The sequence below is a fragment of the Gymnodraco acuticeps genome, unplaced genomic scaffold, assembly GCF_902827175.1.
Source record: "Gymnodraco acuticeps unplaced genomic scaffold, fGymAcu1.1, whole genome shotgun sequence".
NCBI classification, from domain to species: domain Eukaryota; kingdom Metazoa; phylum Chordata; class Actinopteri; order Perciformes; family Bathydraconidae; genus Gymnodraco; species Gymnodraco acuticeps.
The window spans coordinates 771,816-788,912 of NW_022990016.1; the positions used below are offsets into that span (position 1 = coordinate 771,816).

General features: G+C 40.6%; 1 protein-coding gene across 12 annotated transcripts in view; it reads right to left on the reverse strand.

The window, feature by feature from the left end:
• Nucleotides 1-17,097, reverse strand: part of mcf2lb (mcf.2 cell line derived transforming sequence-like b) — a 60,054-nt gene that overhangs the window by 16,539 nt on the left and 26,418 nt on the right. For 6 of the 12 annotated variants that reach the window (XM_034213747.1, XM_034213751.1, XM_034213752.1 and 3 more), the window contains exons 5-29: nucleotides 15,031-15,150; nucleotides 14,703-14,819; nucleotides 14,167-14,316; nucleotides 13,939-14,063; nucleotides 13,274-13,388; nucleotides 13,050-13,169; nucleotides 11,967-12,158; nucleotides 11,685-11,876; nucleotides 10,970-11,129; nucleotides 9,792-9,853; nucleotides 9,591-9,676; nucleotides 9,359-9,425; nucleotides 9,028-9,143; nucleotides 8,584-8,653; nucleotides 8,398-8,490; nucleotides 8,219-8,311; nucleotides 7,284-7,409; nucleotides 5,985-6,206; nucleotides 5,772-5,864; nucleotides 5,179-5,281; nucleotides 4,925-4,991; nucleotides 4,375-4,481; nucleotides 4,004-4,096; nucleotides 2,840-2,908; nucleotides 1,568-1,677 (exon numbers count right to left, since the gene is read on the reverse strand). In XM_034213747.1, the coding sequence (XP_034069638.1) occupies nucleotides 1,568-1,677; nucleotides 2,840-2,908; nucleotides 4,004-4,096; nucleotides 4,375-4,481; nucleotides 4,925-4,991; nucleotides 5,179-5,281; nucleotides 5,772-5,864; nucleotides 5,985-6,206; nucleotides 7,284-7,409; nucleotides 8,219-8,311; nucleotides 8,398-8,490; nucleotides 8,584-8,653; nucleotides 9,028-9,143; nucleotides 9,359-9,425; nucleotides 9,591-9,676; nucleotides 9,792-9,853; nucleotides 10,970-11,129; nucleotides 11,685-11,876; nucleotides 11,967-12,158; nucleotides 13,050-13,169; nucleotides 13,274-13,388; nucleotides 13,939-14,063; nucleotides 14,167-14,316; nucleotides 14,703-14,819; nucleotides 15,031-15,150 (2,868 nt within the window). The remainder of the gene's footprint in view (nucleotides 1-1,567; nucleotides 1,678-2,839; nucleotides 2,909-4,003; nucleotides 4,097-4,374; nucleotides 4,482-4,924; nucleotides 4,992-5,178; nucleotides 5,282-5,771; nucleotides 5,865-5,984; nucleotides 6,207-7,283; nucleotides 7,410-8,218; nucleotides 8,312-8,397; nucleotides 8,491-8,583; nucleotides 8,654-9,027; nucleotides 9,144-9,358; nucleotides 9,426-9,590; nucleotides 9,677-9,791; nucleotides 9,854-10,969; nucleotides 11,130-11,684; nucleotides 11,877-11,966; nucleotides 12,159-13,049; nucleotides 13,170-13,273; nucleotides 13,389-13,938; nucleotides 14,064-14,166; nucleotides 14,317-14,702; nucleotides 14,820-15,030; nucleotides 15,151-17,097) is intronic. The other 6 variants (XM_034213750.1, XM_034213756.1, XM_034213753.1 and 3 more) reach the window with 3 other exon arrangements.

The window sequence follows — 17,097 nt, forward strand, 5'->3', positions numbered from 1 at the left end:
ACACACACACACACACACACACACACACACACACACACACACACACACACACACACACACACACACACACACACACAATACTGTGACTCTAAAAGGCTAGTTTGTGTGACCTTTAAAAAAAAAAAGTTATGATATTCTGATATACCATACTATTATTAGAGCCAAATTTAACTTAAATCACCAATCTCCATAAGAGTTAGCCTCTATTATTAACTCAACCTCATTTAAAGCTATTGCTTTCAAGCTTTTAACTGAAAGGGGACCTATCATGCAAAATGCACTTTTGTACGTCTTTTATACATGAATATGTGTCCCCGGTGTGTCAGGGAACTCACCAAGTGTCAGAAAACACAACCCTCTCTCTTTTCCTCCATACCCAAATCTCTAAAAATGGGGCTGCAACGGAGCTGATACAGATTTCAATGTTTCTGACGTCAGAAAAGGGGTGCTCCACCCTGGGCAACTCTCCACCTATCAGGGGAATGGGGGGTTGGGCCACGGCCATTGCCGCTCGAAAGCGCTGGAGATGCTGTAGTACATATGCCAGGCCTGTAAGTGGCGCTGTAGTCTGCCACAAAAGCAGCGAAGAAGACTTCTCACAGAATCAGCCCTTGCAAAAACAGGGCTGGAAAAGAGCAAATAGAGCGAAATGAGGCATGGCTAAAATGCATGATCTGTTTGGTATTTTGAAAAAAAAACTTCACAGACATGCTTTATATAGGTATGGCCCTACAATATATTATTCAAATATAGCATGATAGGTCCACTTTAAATAATGACCTACTAAGACACTAACAGGTTTCACATCAAAAGGGTGATAAAGTCTTATCACTCCTCTATTGTGCAATATCCTTATCAGGGGCTATAAACAAACAAGTCATAAAAGATAAGAGGGTCATAGGTCAGATGTCAAAGGTCAGATGTCAGAGTGACAGGTGCCACTTTAAAGGGATTTGGAGGCGGGACTAAGGTTTATGAGGGTCATAAATCACTCTCTTATCAGGTACTTCATCTAATTTTGACACATACGGTTGTCTTAATACTACTCGCTTCAATCCGAATTAGGTCAGGTCAACTACAAAAAAAATAGGGTGCATCTCTCTTACGGGGGTCATTGCTATGGTCACTATTGGTTCAGTTTCTCTTATATAACTTATTTCGAGTGAATGAGCTCTGATAAACCCACTATATGCTAAGTGCCTCGCACCAAATGAAACACATGTTAGCATTTAGAGCCAGATATTTCCATTTGTAGTGGCGGAGGCAAATCAAATGTCAAATGAAACACTCATCTGACTCCTAATGATAGCTAATGTTGCTCTGTGTCTGCTCGGAGAGTCAATACAGTATGTGACTTATGTTCCTGACATGTTTGATAAGGTGATTACTTTATTACTGTTGTGTTGTTGTTTTTTCTTCCTAAAACCCAACAAAAAAGCAAAACATTAATTTGTTTACTTTGAGGGGGTCAGCTTCCTATTTTGGGACAATTGGAGGCAAGTCCCCATCATTTAAATGTGTAAACGGTCCCCACAATGTGACACGACTGTGACACAGAGACACTGACCAGCTTATTGGCGGTGTCGTCCTCATGGTCAGAGTTCAGAGGCTCCTCAGCGCTGGAATATCCGTCACGCTCCTCTGAGGCGTCCAGCGACAGGGAGGTTTTGTTCCAGCCTGAAGAGAGGATGAAGACAAGTGTTTAGTTCACAGCAACACTCATCTTCTGCTGCCGTCTAAAACGTGCGTGAAGTGGAGTGAGGAGTCTACGAAGTGTGAAGAAGTGAGAGGAGGAACTTTAAAGCTCTATTGAGAAGAGTAAGAACATGCAGGTAATCCCAGGAGGAAGCTCTCAGTACCACAGCTACAAAAAGAAAAAGGCGTGACTTATTTTTTTCAGGCCGACTGGGAAGTCAGCAGCACCCTGAAACCCTGTATGGTGCCAATGGTATTTTTCATTTTTTTTGTTGCGGAAAATAAACTCTGTGGTAAAACAAAAGTTTATAAATCACATGTTTAGTTCAGCAATATCATTTTCATAAAGGAACCCTACTTTGATGATTTTATAAGCGTAATTGCATATCCTAACAGTCAAATAAGGCAATAAAAACAAACTACAACGTCGTTGCATGATTTCAATGTCCCCACTACTAAGTGTTCAGCATAATGACATTCGGTAGTCTTGGCAACCACTTTTTTAAAAGACATATGAAACCGAGAAGACTGGGGTACAGGTTGAAGTATTATATAATAATCTCATATGCTTGTGTTCGCCACAGACCTTATTTCCGGCATCTCACCAAAAAACCCATTCAAATGACCCATCAAGGGGGTGAACCAGAAGTGTAAAATTCCTTACTCATTCTCAGGTTTAAGAACTAATTCATGCAGCATTTTATTTCTAAAAAACGTCAAGATTTGGAGGACAGGCATGCATCTTCAAATATTAAACTCTGTGACACAAACTAAGGAAAAGTGTTAGGCAGAATTTCTCTATATTAGTGTGTAATTCTATGACATGAAGCCTGAGGAGCGTGGTGACGTGTTACAGTTACAGCAAAGCATTAAACTGAGAGAGGGTGTGTATAAGGGGTTATAGTGGTGAGACAGTGGGCCCAACACTGTGTACCTCTCAACTTTGTCTGTAAGAGACTAGAGGAGCTGCTCCACCTGACCCTGTTCAGGTGGAGCGGGGGAGGACCTGCATCTGAGGGACAGGAGGCGACAGAAACAAAGCTAGTCATTCACCAGCAGCAGCTACAGCCAATGAGATGTTAGAGACTCTGAGACAGGAAGCAGACAGGAGGAGTGTGCAGGTGTTGATGAACAAACTAACTACCTTTGAAGCCGAATGGCGTCGGGTCGCTCTGCCGTTTCGTCTTGTGATCGGGGCTCGTAGGACAACCTGCTGTAAAGAAAGAAAGACAGATTTTAAGATGTGGGTTGAGTCAAGAAATACATCACAACTAAGGTATAGACATTAGGAAGGCACATCTTGATGAGAAAGGCACAGACATGATTTAGTTAACAGCAATATTTCGGCTCTGATCATAATGTAACAGCTGGATTAGAGAAGTAGGAGAGCTAACACAAAAGGCCGAAAACTATTTCTAAGATGGGAATCGCAAAGCAAAACACAGAGTCCAGCAACATGTGTCACTAATAAAATAAATGGTGACTAAACTCCATTTAGTAGCGTCAGTTTCATGGTCCTGGTATTGCTCAGAATGCACTGTCACGGTTTAATGCTATAAGTAACACCTGTGCTACTAGGAAAAGCCAGGGCTGTGAAAAGACATTTAGCTGGACTGAATCAAACTGGGGGTTACTAGAGCTGAGTGATACCTGAAGACAGGAAGATCATCATGGATGGTAACGTAAAGCTTTTATCATCAGAAGGCTCTGAGGAGGGAAGCATGCAGTTTTTGACCTTCTGACCAATCGTCTTTGCAGTATAATACATTGTTATTTAAAAAAAAAGAGTTCATACAACACTAAACATAGCTGGACCCTCTGCATTTGATGATTTGTTGTATTCACTCTTGCAACTTTCTAACATTTAAAACACATAAAACAACTCTAATTGTGAATAAACGTATTCTTATTGTAAAGTAAATAAAAGGAGTGGAGGCAACCCTGCGGCATCATCTGAGTATCACTGGCATATTGTATTGGAAACAAAGGAAACATCTAGTCTGTTTCTTCAAAACATACCATAACGGCTATAGCTCTCCAGCTAAGTGTTCAAACATAAACGTATTTATTTTTTATAGGGAGGTATTATACTATTTCTGTCTAATTCTTGGCAGGGATCAGGGATGTCTCTCTGATTTACTGACTTTCAGTAACTTGTTGTTACTTTACAGACATCTAAAGAAAGCCAATATCTGCCAAACAGAACTCTTTGCCTTTGACTAACTGGACATACATGTTCTTATTGCACAGATACATAAGATGAGGTGGTATGTTGGATATGCGTTTGTCTGAATTGGCCTGCAGTTACCTTTCTGAGCTTTGAGGTTACTGAAGCCCTGTAAAGTAAAGCGCTTTTTAGCCACAGCAGCTCTGTCTGAGGTCGGGCTTGTCACAGCCTCTTCTGATCCAGAGAGTAAGACAGGACAGACAAACAGAAGCAAGCAAGAGGGTCAGTTTAGCGAGTACGGAGGAAGAAAAGAGAATACAGATGTAAAGGTGATGTGATTATATGATTCAGTAGAAAAGACAGGAAACAGCAAAGACATGGGTTAGTCACAAAGAGCCACACATTACATGTAGCAGTTTGGACAAGACAAGCTCTACACATGCTAGTACATGTGTTAAGAAATACAGATGAATAAGAGTTTTCTCTGTTTAGTTGGCTGTCTTTCTATTCACCTTTTCCTGTAGGCTTTGGTGAGGAGGAAGAGTTTGCCTCCAGGCTGCAGGGCTCAGCTTTCTTCTCCTCTCCTCTCTTTAAGCTCTTCTGACCGGATTTGAATGGACTGTGTCGGGAAAGAATATATATATTTTTTGTATTAATTTTTTTGAACCTTTATTTAACCAGATAAAAAGCATTGAGATAACATTTCATTTACAATGCTGACCTGGCCAAGAAGGCAGCAACGTTACACATAACACGGACATATAAAATACAGAGAACATAACCAAGAAAACAAAAGACGAAAAAGCAGTCACTACATTTTGTACACTAGGACAGTAAGAAAGGTACTACTAATTACTGCAAGAACAGCTGGTGGTAAGGACTTCAGGCAACTTCAATTTAAAAACAGGCTATTGAGACAAGTAACGTCAGTTTGAGGCGTGATTGAAGGTCATTCCAAGACCAAGGACCAAGTGGAGAATAAGAAGCCGGGTCGTTCCTGATCAGCTGAAGATTCATTTAAAAAAGTCCTTTATAATAAGATGTTGGGAAAAACCGACTTACCTGAGATTCACTGATCCACTGAGAGCAGGAGACTGTACAACCTGATCTGGCGCCCTCTGCTGGCTCGCTTTGATACACAAATAGAGAGGACAACGACTGAATAAACATCCATTATGCACCGTTTTCTTTCATAGTCATTACTGCAAGAAATCAAGCGTGTCAGCTTCTGGTTGAACAGGGATATCAGTGTGAACATTTCATTTAGAAAAGAGTTGATAATGATAACATCCTCTCTCTCGTATGTGTAAACCTACTTGGTAATAAAACCGATTGTGTACCTCTGCATGCTTCCAGCTGGGTGGTCAGCACCTTCCTGATCTCATTCACCCAGGTGGTTTTTACTTCTGCCGTCGGAGCCTGAAACAGGACGGTAAATTATTTAAATAAAACCTATATAGAAAAGCTTGGTGCATTCTGGAGGAAGATATCCATTTGCATGCGTATTGGTCAAAGACAGAACATTGTACATTAACCCTTGTGTTGTGTTCAAAAGCTGATACCGTTCATGGTGTTCGCGGGTCAATTTTGACCCATGATTTATCTCAGTCCAAAACACTCTAACTACACTTGGACTATCATCCAATATTGTTTGCGAGGCACTGAAAACGTTCTGTTGTTTTAGAAATCATTTTTAAAACAACAGTACGTTTGGCTTCAATATTAGCATCACATTATTAAGAGCAAGTGAGAATTTGCAGCACCAGGATGTAGATGAGGGATTGAATAAGCTCTATAGCAGAGAGGCTTTATCAGGCTTGGGCTCCACTTCTACTACTTCATGGGTTTTGTTTACAATTAGAATAAAACATAGCATATCAACACGGTTAACCTTTATACATCGCTGTACCTGAACAATATACACCTCTTCTCTGGAGTTGCACCAGATTTCAAACTTCTTGTTGTCTCCCTTTGCATTCTCAGTAATGCCGACCACACTCATCTGTAATCAAAGATATCAACCAATCAATACAAATGTTTGTTATTAATATATAAATATAATGTAAATGGCAGTATAGGAGACAAACACAGCAACACCCAATGCAGCCGAACAGGTGCTCACATTGAGGGACTGTTTGAAGCTGTATGAGGGGGCCTTCTCGTAGCCCTCCCCGTTCTCCTCCCTCCTCTTGCAGAAGAGCAGCGTCTTCTGGTGGAGGAAGAGGTGCCTCTGCATGGGCTTGAAACGGGCCAGATCCTTGACCTTGGCGTGACCTTTCTTGTGCTCCGTCCACACACTGAATGATCCCTGCATCAGCAGCTTCCCCAGCTCACTCTTGTTCCCCTGAGAAAAGAAAGGTGCTGTAAGACAGAGCCAATGACCGCCTACTGTTTTGTACTGAAATACTGTAAAGAGGCCATCATTAGATTTTTAAAACAACTCAATCTCTGTTCCATTTAATGCATCTGTTTTCTGTCCAGTCTCTGTTCTGTGATGTGAACCAGTGCAACCTGCAGTGAGGCACTTTATGGGTGTTTACTGGCACTTTACCACTAAACACCAAGGGCACTGTGTATTGTTTTTTATAAATTAATTGTGTATTGTTGACTTAGCATGTTGATATATTATTTGTACTAAACTTGAACAGTTAATTTTGTATTTTTTATGCATTTCAGTTGCATTAAACAATTGTTGTTGTTTTTTTGTTTTTTAAATGAATGTTTCTCCTTCCCTTTTTACTGTAAAAATTGGTTTTCTGTCTAGCTTTGTGTTATAGGCCGGTGTCCATCTGGAGGATCACTAATCTGAAAACACACATTGTCAATCTATTTGTTTCTTTTTATTGTATTTCATAATTTGTGTTTTCGCCTTCTCCTTTTCTTTATGTAATATTTTTCATTTCTCACTTTTTGTATCCCCCCCTTCTTATATGGGTTCTACTAAATCACACATCCAACCATGCAAGAAATCCAATGTGCTTGGTACAGTCCAGAGATGGAGTACTCGAGTCCTGGACTCGGACTCGAGTTGGACTCGAGTGCCGATTTTCGGGACTCGTGACTTGACTCGGACTTGCGCACTGATTGACGCGACTCAGACTCGGACTCGAACACAGGTAATGGTGACTCGGATTCGACTCGGACACTCCTTGGGTGACTCGGACTTGGACTCGACTACGACTCTCCCTAGGTGACTCGGACTTGGACTCGGACTCGAAGAGTGGGGACTCGAGAGTGACTTGGACTCGTGAATTGGTGACTTGACTACAACACTGGTACAGTCCCAGAACATCACACTTCACCACAGATCAGTGTGGCTTTTCACTACTTCATATTCAAACGTTACACTCAGCATGTCTCTGTCTTCCAGTTTGTTCCAGAGATCTATTCAAAGCTTTGTTCTGCGTGTTTAATGTCTCACCTCATATCCTGTGATGGCGATGAGGTGCATGGAGTCATTGACGGCCTTCAGGATGCCGAGGATGGAGGTGAGCGCTGCCTGCAGGTCATCAGCCCCCTCACAGCTCTTACTGTACTTCAGCATTTCCTGTAGTCAGAAACAGTACACATTAAACATGTTTCAATAACTGAAGAGCAGAAAATACGACTGTAAAGACATCAGCGAATATTAACTGCTACCATCTAATCGGAGATACAGGGTCCCGCGATTCAATAAAGTCAGACTACTTTGTGCATCAGTCAATCCTCACAGTAAACACAGAGCTAAATCCCAGATCAAAGGCACGCTAAAGGGTCTTTGAGCATGTTTTCTCTCAGTGATTGTGCCGTTATGTTAAAGGTTTGTTGTTTGTTTTTCAAGTATTGTGTCTTGACATTTGTCTATGTTGATGTTACACATGGAGCTGCTGTGATGCAAGTCAAATGTCAGACTTGATCTGACCATTAAACATAGGCGGAGTTTGACATTTGCGCTTGGGGGGGCAAAACCTTTTTACTGACGTCAGTACACAGTCCCAACTATTGCGTGGGGTGCTACGGATACAGTAGCAATAAAGCCAGCGTTCACCGCACTGAGTATACGACTTTTCCACATACGAACACAACTCGTCCCGTCATGCACGCCTCATGCCCGCCGTACACACACACTCATATGGAAGGGGCGGTCTCTCCCCCCAACAACAGTGCATTTCATAACTGTAAATCATAACTGCACATCTTATACTTATTTGATAACTACTATATCCCTTGGTTACTTGAACACGCTACAATAATATTAACCAGTGTCCTACCTTATTAAAATATTGATATACGAAATATTTGTATTGGAACCCCCCCTGCCCCCTGCAAAATCCGCCTATGCCATTAAAGTATTATCGTATTGTAGATAGATCTTACCTTCAGGAGCAGCTGATATTTGGTAATCCTCTGAACAGGCTTCAGCAGGTAGGAATCTAAGCCGAGTTTATGCTCCAGCTTCTTCTGACACTCCTGAGGGAATAAAAGAAAAGCATTGTATTAAATAAAACAAACAAGCAAATATTTACTTTAAAATCCCGACAGAGGTGACTGCTCACCTGGAAGAAGGCACAGTCTGAGCACTGCCTCCACAGGCTCTCAGAGCGAGGCTTATTGTGGCAGTACTTCTCATAGATCTGCAGGTCTGTCATCTAGAGGAAGGCGGTGAGAACATTTGCATTCAGGAAACCTCATCAGCACAGTTGGATTTACATTTATATGCTGAAATGTCATCATTCACTTACCCTTTCTAGAAAACATCTTCCAACCAACTCTGGGCAGTCGGTGTACTGCTCCAACTCCCTCAGAAACGTCCTGGAAACAACAAAAATCATTGTGTTGATGAAAAGGGAAGAAAGAGTTGGCAATTTTATAGACTGAGCTTGATGGCTGGGACATGTAAGTATTTGAAAGAACATCCATAACATTCATCTGGTTGTAACTTATATATATATATATATATATATATATATATATATATATATATGTATATCAATATTCCAATTACTTGTATATAGACTATTCTGCACAATTTCTATTATATTCTATTTTATTTTATTGCACTATTATCTGTTTTATTGTGTTGCACTGTTGGAGGAGCCTGTGACCTACGAATGTCATTGTCATAACTACACTGTGGCTTTGTACATCCTTGAATCATTAATGACAGGCAGATGGCGCTCCTTCACCTCTTGTGGAAGTGGTAGATTTCTGGCATGTTGCCAAACAGAACATCCTTCTTGTTCTGCAAAGGAGCGGGGATGAGGGGAGCCATGGCTGCATTATCCATCTCTGAGGCATATCCCTGAAACACACAACACAAAGTCTTAACCCGAGCAAAAAACTGAGAAGAAGAAACATTTTGGAGAGAATAATAATACGTTTATTTCGTATAGCACCTTTAACCTTTCACAGAAATTCAAAAAATGCTCTACAAGAAAGAACACAAGTTCAAATTAAGTCCACAGAAACATGAATACAATAACAACATAAACAATAAACTTATATATAAATAAACACCTGTAAGACACAGAGCAGCTCCTCCACGTAGGCTCTCTCAGTTTCCAGCAGCTCGTTCATAACGTGCCTGCAGACATGAGGAGTAGAATAGGTAGAAAGGAAAGAGAAAGGGATCAAACGAAGAATTTGACTCATAAAAAATGGCTGCAGGGGTCTGTAGATAATGAGATAACCGCCACACAGTCCATCTGCTGTGTAATTCGATTACAGATGAAAGCGCGGCTCCCCTCACCTCCTGAGCACCGCCAGGTTCTCCTCCTCCTCCGACAGAGAGGCATGTCTGGTGTTACCGTCTCCGTTCTGCAGTTGGTCGTTTTCCTGGGGGGAAAAAACATCGGGTTACCGTGACAAGAGACAGACAATACAATGTTTAGAGACATACATAGATGGACGTAGATAGACGTAGACGTAGATAGGACAATACCACACTCACTTTCTCACAGATGTTCTCAGAGTCTGTCTCTGAACACTTGTTCTCCTGCTGAGCTCTGTGTGCTGAGGAAGGGAAACAGGAAAGTTTATGTTTAGAAACAAATTATGTTGAGCCCTGTACAGAGGAAGTACAGTATATTATTACAACAAGTTGGTTGGTCATTCAACATAATATTTAAAGTAGACCTATCATGCTATATTTGAAAACTATATTGTAGGGCCATACCTATATAAAGCATGTCTGTGAAGTTTCTTTTTCAAAATACCAAACAGATCATGCATTTTAGCCATGCCTCATTTCGCTCTATTTGCTCTTTTCCAGCCCTGTTTTTGCAAGGGCTGAATCTGTGAGAAGTCTTCTTCGCTGCTTTTGTGGCAAACTACAGCGCCACTTACAGGCCTGGCATATGTACTACAGCGTCTCCAGCGCTTTCGAGCGGCAATGGCCGTGGCTGTCTCCTCCTGATAGGTGGAGAGTTGCCCATATAGGCGGAGCAACCCTTTTCTGACTTCAGAACAATTCAAATCTGTATCAGTTTGTATCAGATCCGTTGCAGCCCCGTTTTTAGAGATTTGGGTATGGAGGAAAAGAGAGAAGGTTGTGTTTTCTGACACTTGGTGAGTTCCCTGACACACCGGGGACACATATTCATGTATACAAGACGTACAAAAGTGCATTTTGCATGATAGGTCCCCTTTAAGGCATAACATGATTGGTAGTATATATAGGCTTTTTTACATTTTTAATTGACACATATTGTAGACATTTTGGTTAAATCTCAAGTATTTTAATTGTATTCACACTAGATTTAGAACAAGTCAAAGGTATAGTCAAATAAAGAAATGATTGCATTATTTTTTTGTGTTATGGGATATTACCTGAAAGTACAATATGAGAAAATAAGCATTTGTACCAGAGAACGAGTTGTTTTCGGTTATTTACTGCTTATGTCCTGTCTATGACTGTCTTCACCTAAATAATGTTGAAATCACACCTTTAGGTTTTGTCAAAATTGTTAACATAAACAACATATTAAAAACGTGTAAATAAAATGTATTATATTACAGTTAGTATTTAAAAACTTTATAAATGAATATTAAAATATCTAAATATGACTAGTATAACCCTTAATTAAGCCATGACATATCTTGATGACTGTAAGCATGTTGGAGACTGACCGGGGGAGCTGAGAGGGGATTTGATGAAGGCTTCGGGTCTGGGGGCCACCGGCTGCACCGGCCGGGTCTGTTTGGCTGCGAGCTTCTTCAGGCTGACCCTCCTCTTGTCAAACATCTCCTGCATGGACGTCTGCTTCTGGAAAATCTTCTCCACTTGGTCCTGATGCACAGAAAGTTATGAGAGGATAGTCAATAAGGACATGTGCTACACATTTAAGTTTTTGTTCAAATAGAACATTTTTTAAATGAACATTAATGTTTTGGGTCTACTGTTTGTTATTATTTTTGAGACATACTATACAACAATTGATATCAGTGACACTGTATGCAATAGGCTTGGATTCAAGATCGTTTTATTGTATTCAATAAATCATCTTGGTTACATGTTTTCCAGGACAAATAATACCATTGTAATCTAATCAGATATTTGAAAACAAAAAGGGAAAATTACTTTTAAAAAAGATCATCCTTGTCCGTGTAGTAAATAATAAAACAGCTTTTTGAATGATAAATAGACTTACACATTTTGATAAACTCTGGCAAAAATCATACCACACTGATGTGAGACAAAGGTTTATAATTACAACTAGAACAATAACAACAATACTAATATGGACATTTTTAATCTATTTTCAATAGTTGACCCAAATATTCACAATCCATTTGACAGTGACAGAGGGATGTTGATTAAAGATGTTTTTTTCGGTCGTCTTACTTTAAACTGCGGGTTCAGCACCGCCTCGAACTCGGTCCAGATGTTACCGAGTTCCGTCAGTTGGTTCTGGCCTGCATCGTCAAGGTAACGCTCCAGCTCCTTCAGGGCTAACTCTGCCCCCTCGTGTGATTGACACTTGTCCACAGGCTGAGACGCCAGCATGTAAATACCATTATCGACCCATTTAGACGCCTGAGGGGGACAGCAGAAGAAAAAGAGTCAGTCAAAGCAACAACAACAACAAACAAGACAAAGAAACTAAACCATGTGTGTTTTTCTTACTCTCTCCAAACTGCGGTGCAGCTCCATGGCTTTGACGAGGTGCTCCTTCCTGTCCCTCAGGCTGCTGCTCACATTCTCACTGATCGCTCTGAGCTCGCTGCATTTGGGCTGAATGGAGTCCTCGGCGTAGTGTGAGTTCTGGATCAGCTCATCTCCCTCACGGGCCAACGACGAGGCTCTGTTCAACCCGTCCTGTGGACCAGAGTGGAGTCATAAACATACAATTATTATTCATTTCCCCTAAATCCTTCATATCTGGATGAGTCTATTTTTAGACATATTTCATACAGTTGTTCAGCACTGGTTGTGATGCTTTTTTTTATAGCTATATCATATAACATATACTGCCACAAATATTGAATCGATTTTTAATGTCAACCAAAATGCAAAGCAAACATGCATCAAGTCAAATTGAAACAAAAATGACGGCCCTTTTCCCCTAGATGGCAGTGTAGAGCAAAAATGATTTGATAGCAAATCAGGATTGGTTATGAGACATTTTGTAAAATCTCTTTTTGTACAACGCCATAATATTCTTGGGCAGTATTTAATTACCACTACAAAATCATGGCCATATTCAGCCAATGAAAGTGACTGAAATGTGCATTTTGAAGTGGATCTGGGTCCATATTAGATTGAAAACATTTTAAAATCTCTTCTAAGCAAATGTAGAGGATTTAACAGATTTGGAAGATACCATATAGGAGTACATAATCGCATCTTATATTTGATAGATGTGTTTCTATCCTGTATTTTAAAACCCTCTTAGTTAACACTGTGGAAACAGCTTTTCAACCCTCTAAATATTCTGTACATATTGCAGATTTGACAATAAAGTTGACTTTGAATTTAACTTAAATGCTTCCTTTGTATTCGTGAAATGACGCTCAGTAAGACCTTTTTCCATAACGCACCTGCATACTTTAATTTTTGTAAGGATTTTACGATCTACGAGTACGAGATTAACAAACTATTTTGTGACACTGACTGGCTCAACAACAACAAACCCACCTTATAGAATATATCACTCATCTATTCATGGCATGGTCAGACAAAGCTTTGATTGTGAGGGGTGTCACTTACACAGACTCTCTCCTCATACGTGGTGAGTTCACAGAAGATGTGTTCAGCGTGGGCCGGGCTGATCCCCACCTCAGAGAAGGTTGAGAGTTTCTCAGACACCTGATCCAGCAGAGCCCTGACCTGAAGCAACAGCAGAACCACAGTCAGTGTTCAGGTGTAAACAGGATCACGTGGACTCTGTTCAAGTCTTTCACGGACGATTTAACCTGAGTTAACCGGCTCACCTCTCTGTAGTTGAGCTCAAAGTGGCGCAGTTGGAGACACTGCTCCAGTTTGGTCTGATGCCTCACCCAGAACTCATCGAAAGCCCTTTCTGTCTCGTCCAGCTGGGACAACAGTCTGAAAGAGAGGGAGACAGCAAAAGATTGAGTGTTAATAAAAAAATGAAGTTAAATGTAACAAAAATTGTAAAGAGAGTAATTAATAGAGGATAAATGCAATGGGAATAGTGAGTGAGGTATTTGGATATATTTTCAATTTTTAGGAATGTTATGTAAAGCTTAAGCACGTTTACATGTCAGTCGTTGCCTTCAGTGCTGCTTAAAATACTGAACTGACTGACCTCAAAGCAAACTGCCTTGCCAACTACTTGTATAGATCTAAGGATGGCAGAGCTGAGACAGCAGTAAGCAAATCACATGCTTTCAAAACAACAAACCAACAAAAAAGTCTTCTGGGTTTACTCTTTGTTGCATGGATGATTCAGTGCGAAGGCAATTTAGGAACATTTGTGCTTTACTAGAACAGTAAATACGACGAAAGACACTGTTAAACACTGAGGCCAGGAGACAGCTTAGAGAAATATATTGCAACATAAGGTGGTTTTTGCAACGTAGCATCGTTTTTTAGTAGTCATCCTGCAGCGACATGTATATCTTGTGGTTCTCACCGTTGCACTGTAGCCAGGTTCTCCAGTTCGTCCTGGTTCATGTTGTGGTCGGGGTCTCGCACCACCGGCTCATTGATGCTCTCCAGCAGCCTGCGACCCTGACCCAGAGCCACCAGCAGATCCCCCTGCAGACACACACAGACAGATTCGGAGATGTTATCCAAATACATAACTCTCATACATGTTGAATATATTGTGAATAATGTATGTGTGTATTAACAGTGTTACCTTCATTTTGTCTTTCTTGTTGGTATGTGTGCTCAGCAGGACGGTTGTGGCCTGGATTTCATTGGGGAGTTCAGTTTCAGCCAGCTCGGTCCCAAACGACTGCAGGATCTGAGCTGTTCTCTTTACCATCAACGCAAAGCCTTCTATAGCCTGATGCAAGCAAGACACATACAGCATTATCAGCATGCAACTCTCTTTATGGAAATCAAGAAAATGTCATTTGTACAGTGAGTTCAGTTTTTAGATTCAGATGAGGCTGATAAATAATGCTTTTAGTTTGAATGCCGTTGCACTTCTTCTTGATTTATTTTCACATTTTAAATAGAGGGTTACATAATAAAATAACCATGTTTTGAGGATGTAACCTTTGTCTATATAATAATAAAGACTGTTGACATAAATGCAAAAAACACAGCCATTCTAATGTAGCTAGAGCATCTCAAATTAAACAATGTTGTTATTAACTTTACCATGTTTTTATCATTTATCCCTCTTATTGTATTGTGCTACACAGTAATGTTGACCAGTGTACATACAGTGCGGTGAGATATCCACTTCTCATGGCAGTAGTGCTGCGTTCCTCCGAGCTCCAGGGTCAGCTGAGAGCGGTCGATGTAGGTGTGCAGATCAGTGATGGAGCTCAGCATGATCACCTGAACCAGAAGATTATTACATATATCAATTGGTCAATCCTAATGAGTTTTTAATGTGAATTAAAAAAGGACTTGGTTAAGCTCCACTTTATAATAATCATATAACCGGCAATGTACACTATTCACTTCTTTCGAGTCTCATTTCTATATTACAGAGGGAAAGAACAAGTCACTGATGCAGTTTTCTGGAGGTGAGAGTGAGTGTACGCACCGGCACCTTCATCTTGAACTCATCCTTGTTGAACTTGAAGAGGATGTCTGAGAGTGTTCGCTGCAGGAGGGCGGTGGGCCTCAGAACCAGAACCAGCTGGAGGTTCCCTGGGAAGGAGCCCTGCGACGAGAGAGAGGACAAAGACTTTCATTTACACAGCAGAGAGCATCCTGAACCCTGAGTCCATTATACATCACTTTTCACCAGGAGAGTCTCTGTTCTTTCTGCTGACAGCCTGCACTTCCTTTATATTACTCCCTGCCTTTGTATCCCTTGTGAAAACCCTCACTCGCACACATTAAAGCACGTGTGTGGAGTGTGTTGAGAACAAGAGAAGGGGAAAGACGTGGGGGATGTCAGACACCCTCCTGTGGCAGGGACATTAATCTTCATGTCCCTGAGACGCTTCGGCATGAATAATGAGGAAGACACCATCTCCTACATGTGTTCAGCCTCATGTATTCAGGGTTTTCTGTTATTGTTGAGATACGGCAAAAACATTTTTAAGTTTGAACTTCTATTTTGGGTTTGTGCTGGGACATGTTTACATGCTTTAATGTTACATGCATTCTCCTCTTTGTCTAAAGTGGTCCTTTTTAGTGGCTGTTTCTTTAAGCCCCCTGAAAAAGGCCCAATGTTTTGTTGATTTAAGAGTGACTTGCAAGTAAAACATGGAGCACTTTCACAAAGGTAGTTCTCAAGCTGTGGGTGAAAATACTGAGATAGAGAACATTATTTTCCAATTATGCATTTGACAAAAAGGGAGCCAAATCTGAATTGCTTGACCCAAGTTTTCTGACTTAAGCTGCCTACAAAAAATGTATTGAGTTATTTTAATTTCACTGTTTGTGGTTGAGTAGTTTTTCCAAATATATGCCCTTGACTTTGGAATAAGTAGAGATCTCTTTGCTAACAAATATACTCAGCATAAAGCAAATATATCCTACCTAAGCAGAACAAAGGTTTATTAGATGCTGTCGGGACATCTTTTTCATATTTATCACATTATGTAGCTACCACCCATTCTGCTCAGCCATAGGACTCAATAAAAAGCCAATTAAAATGTCATGATTGACACCGACTGCCGACATAAGTACTGCTGTGGAAGCAGTCGGATGATGGTTGAGTCTGGACACTGATCTCCCCGCCTGAGGCTATGCGATTGTTAATGCTACTTTAATTAGCTAATGACCTAAACGGCTGCTTCGCCTGATTGGCTGCCCTTCCCGAGTGAGTTGGGGAATGCTGGCCTAAGCAAGAATGACAATGAATACATCATTTATAAAAACCACAAGGGATAGGCACTGCTAATGGAATTAATAAATCAATGCTGTGTTTGTCCTGGTTGACCTGCCAAAACCAGGAGGAGCACTGGGAAAAAAAGTCATTCAACCATCTGGAGGAATGGAAATGATTGTGCGGATACGACTGTTTTTACAACATGCTGGTAGCAGGTTATACCATAAAACAAAGAGCTATAATATATTGAAGGTTAATGGGGTTAAATATGTTGTGCAGCTCGGAAACTGGCTACCTTCCTAATAAGCCTGGCAAGGGTTTATATTTGATTTATAGTCAACAAATCCCACTAAAAGATCCAAATGTAAAACTGTGCAGTCATAGCCAAAGCCATTCAAAATGTTATTCCTCAGTAGCATATAGGACTGTCCAATTAACTATTACAAAACATATTCACGCGCAACATTTTTGAACTGGGTCATTTGAGCCTTAATCACATTGGACATGTTCACTAGTTTATTTTTGAGTCCATGTCACAAACATCCAGTACCATTCTGTGAATCCTCAGCAACCACCAGAGTATTTGTGGTGGAAAGAAAGTCCCGGTTTAATACCCTATTTGTATAAAAAACTACTATAGATAGTTACATATTTAGTTATTTGGTAAGTATGAATGTTTTTGACAACACACTGGGTAAAATAAGCCGAAGGTATTGAGAGATGCACAAAATAAACGTTTTCTTTTCATCTGGTTATGGCGTTTTTCAACAACAGAAACACTATATTAATTATCCAGTCTTGACCTTTGAATGTATGTTGCAGCTCCTA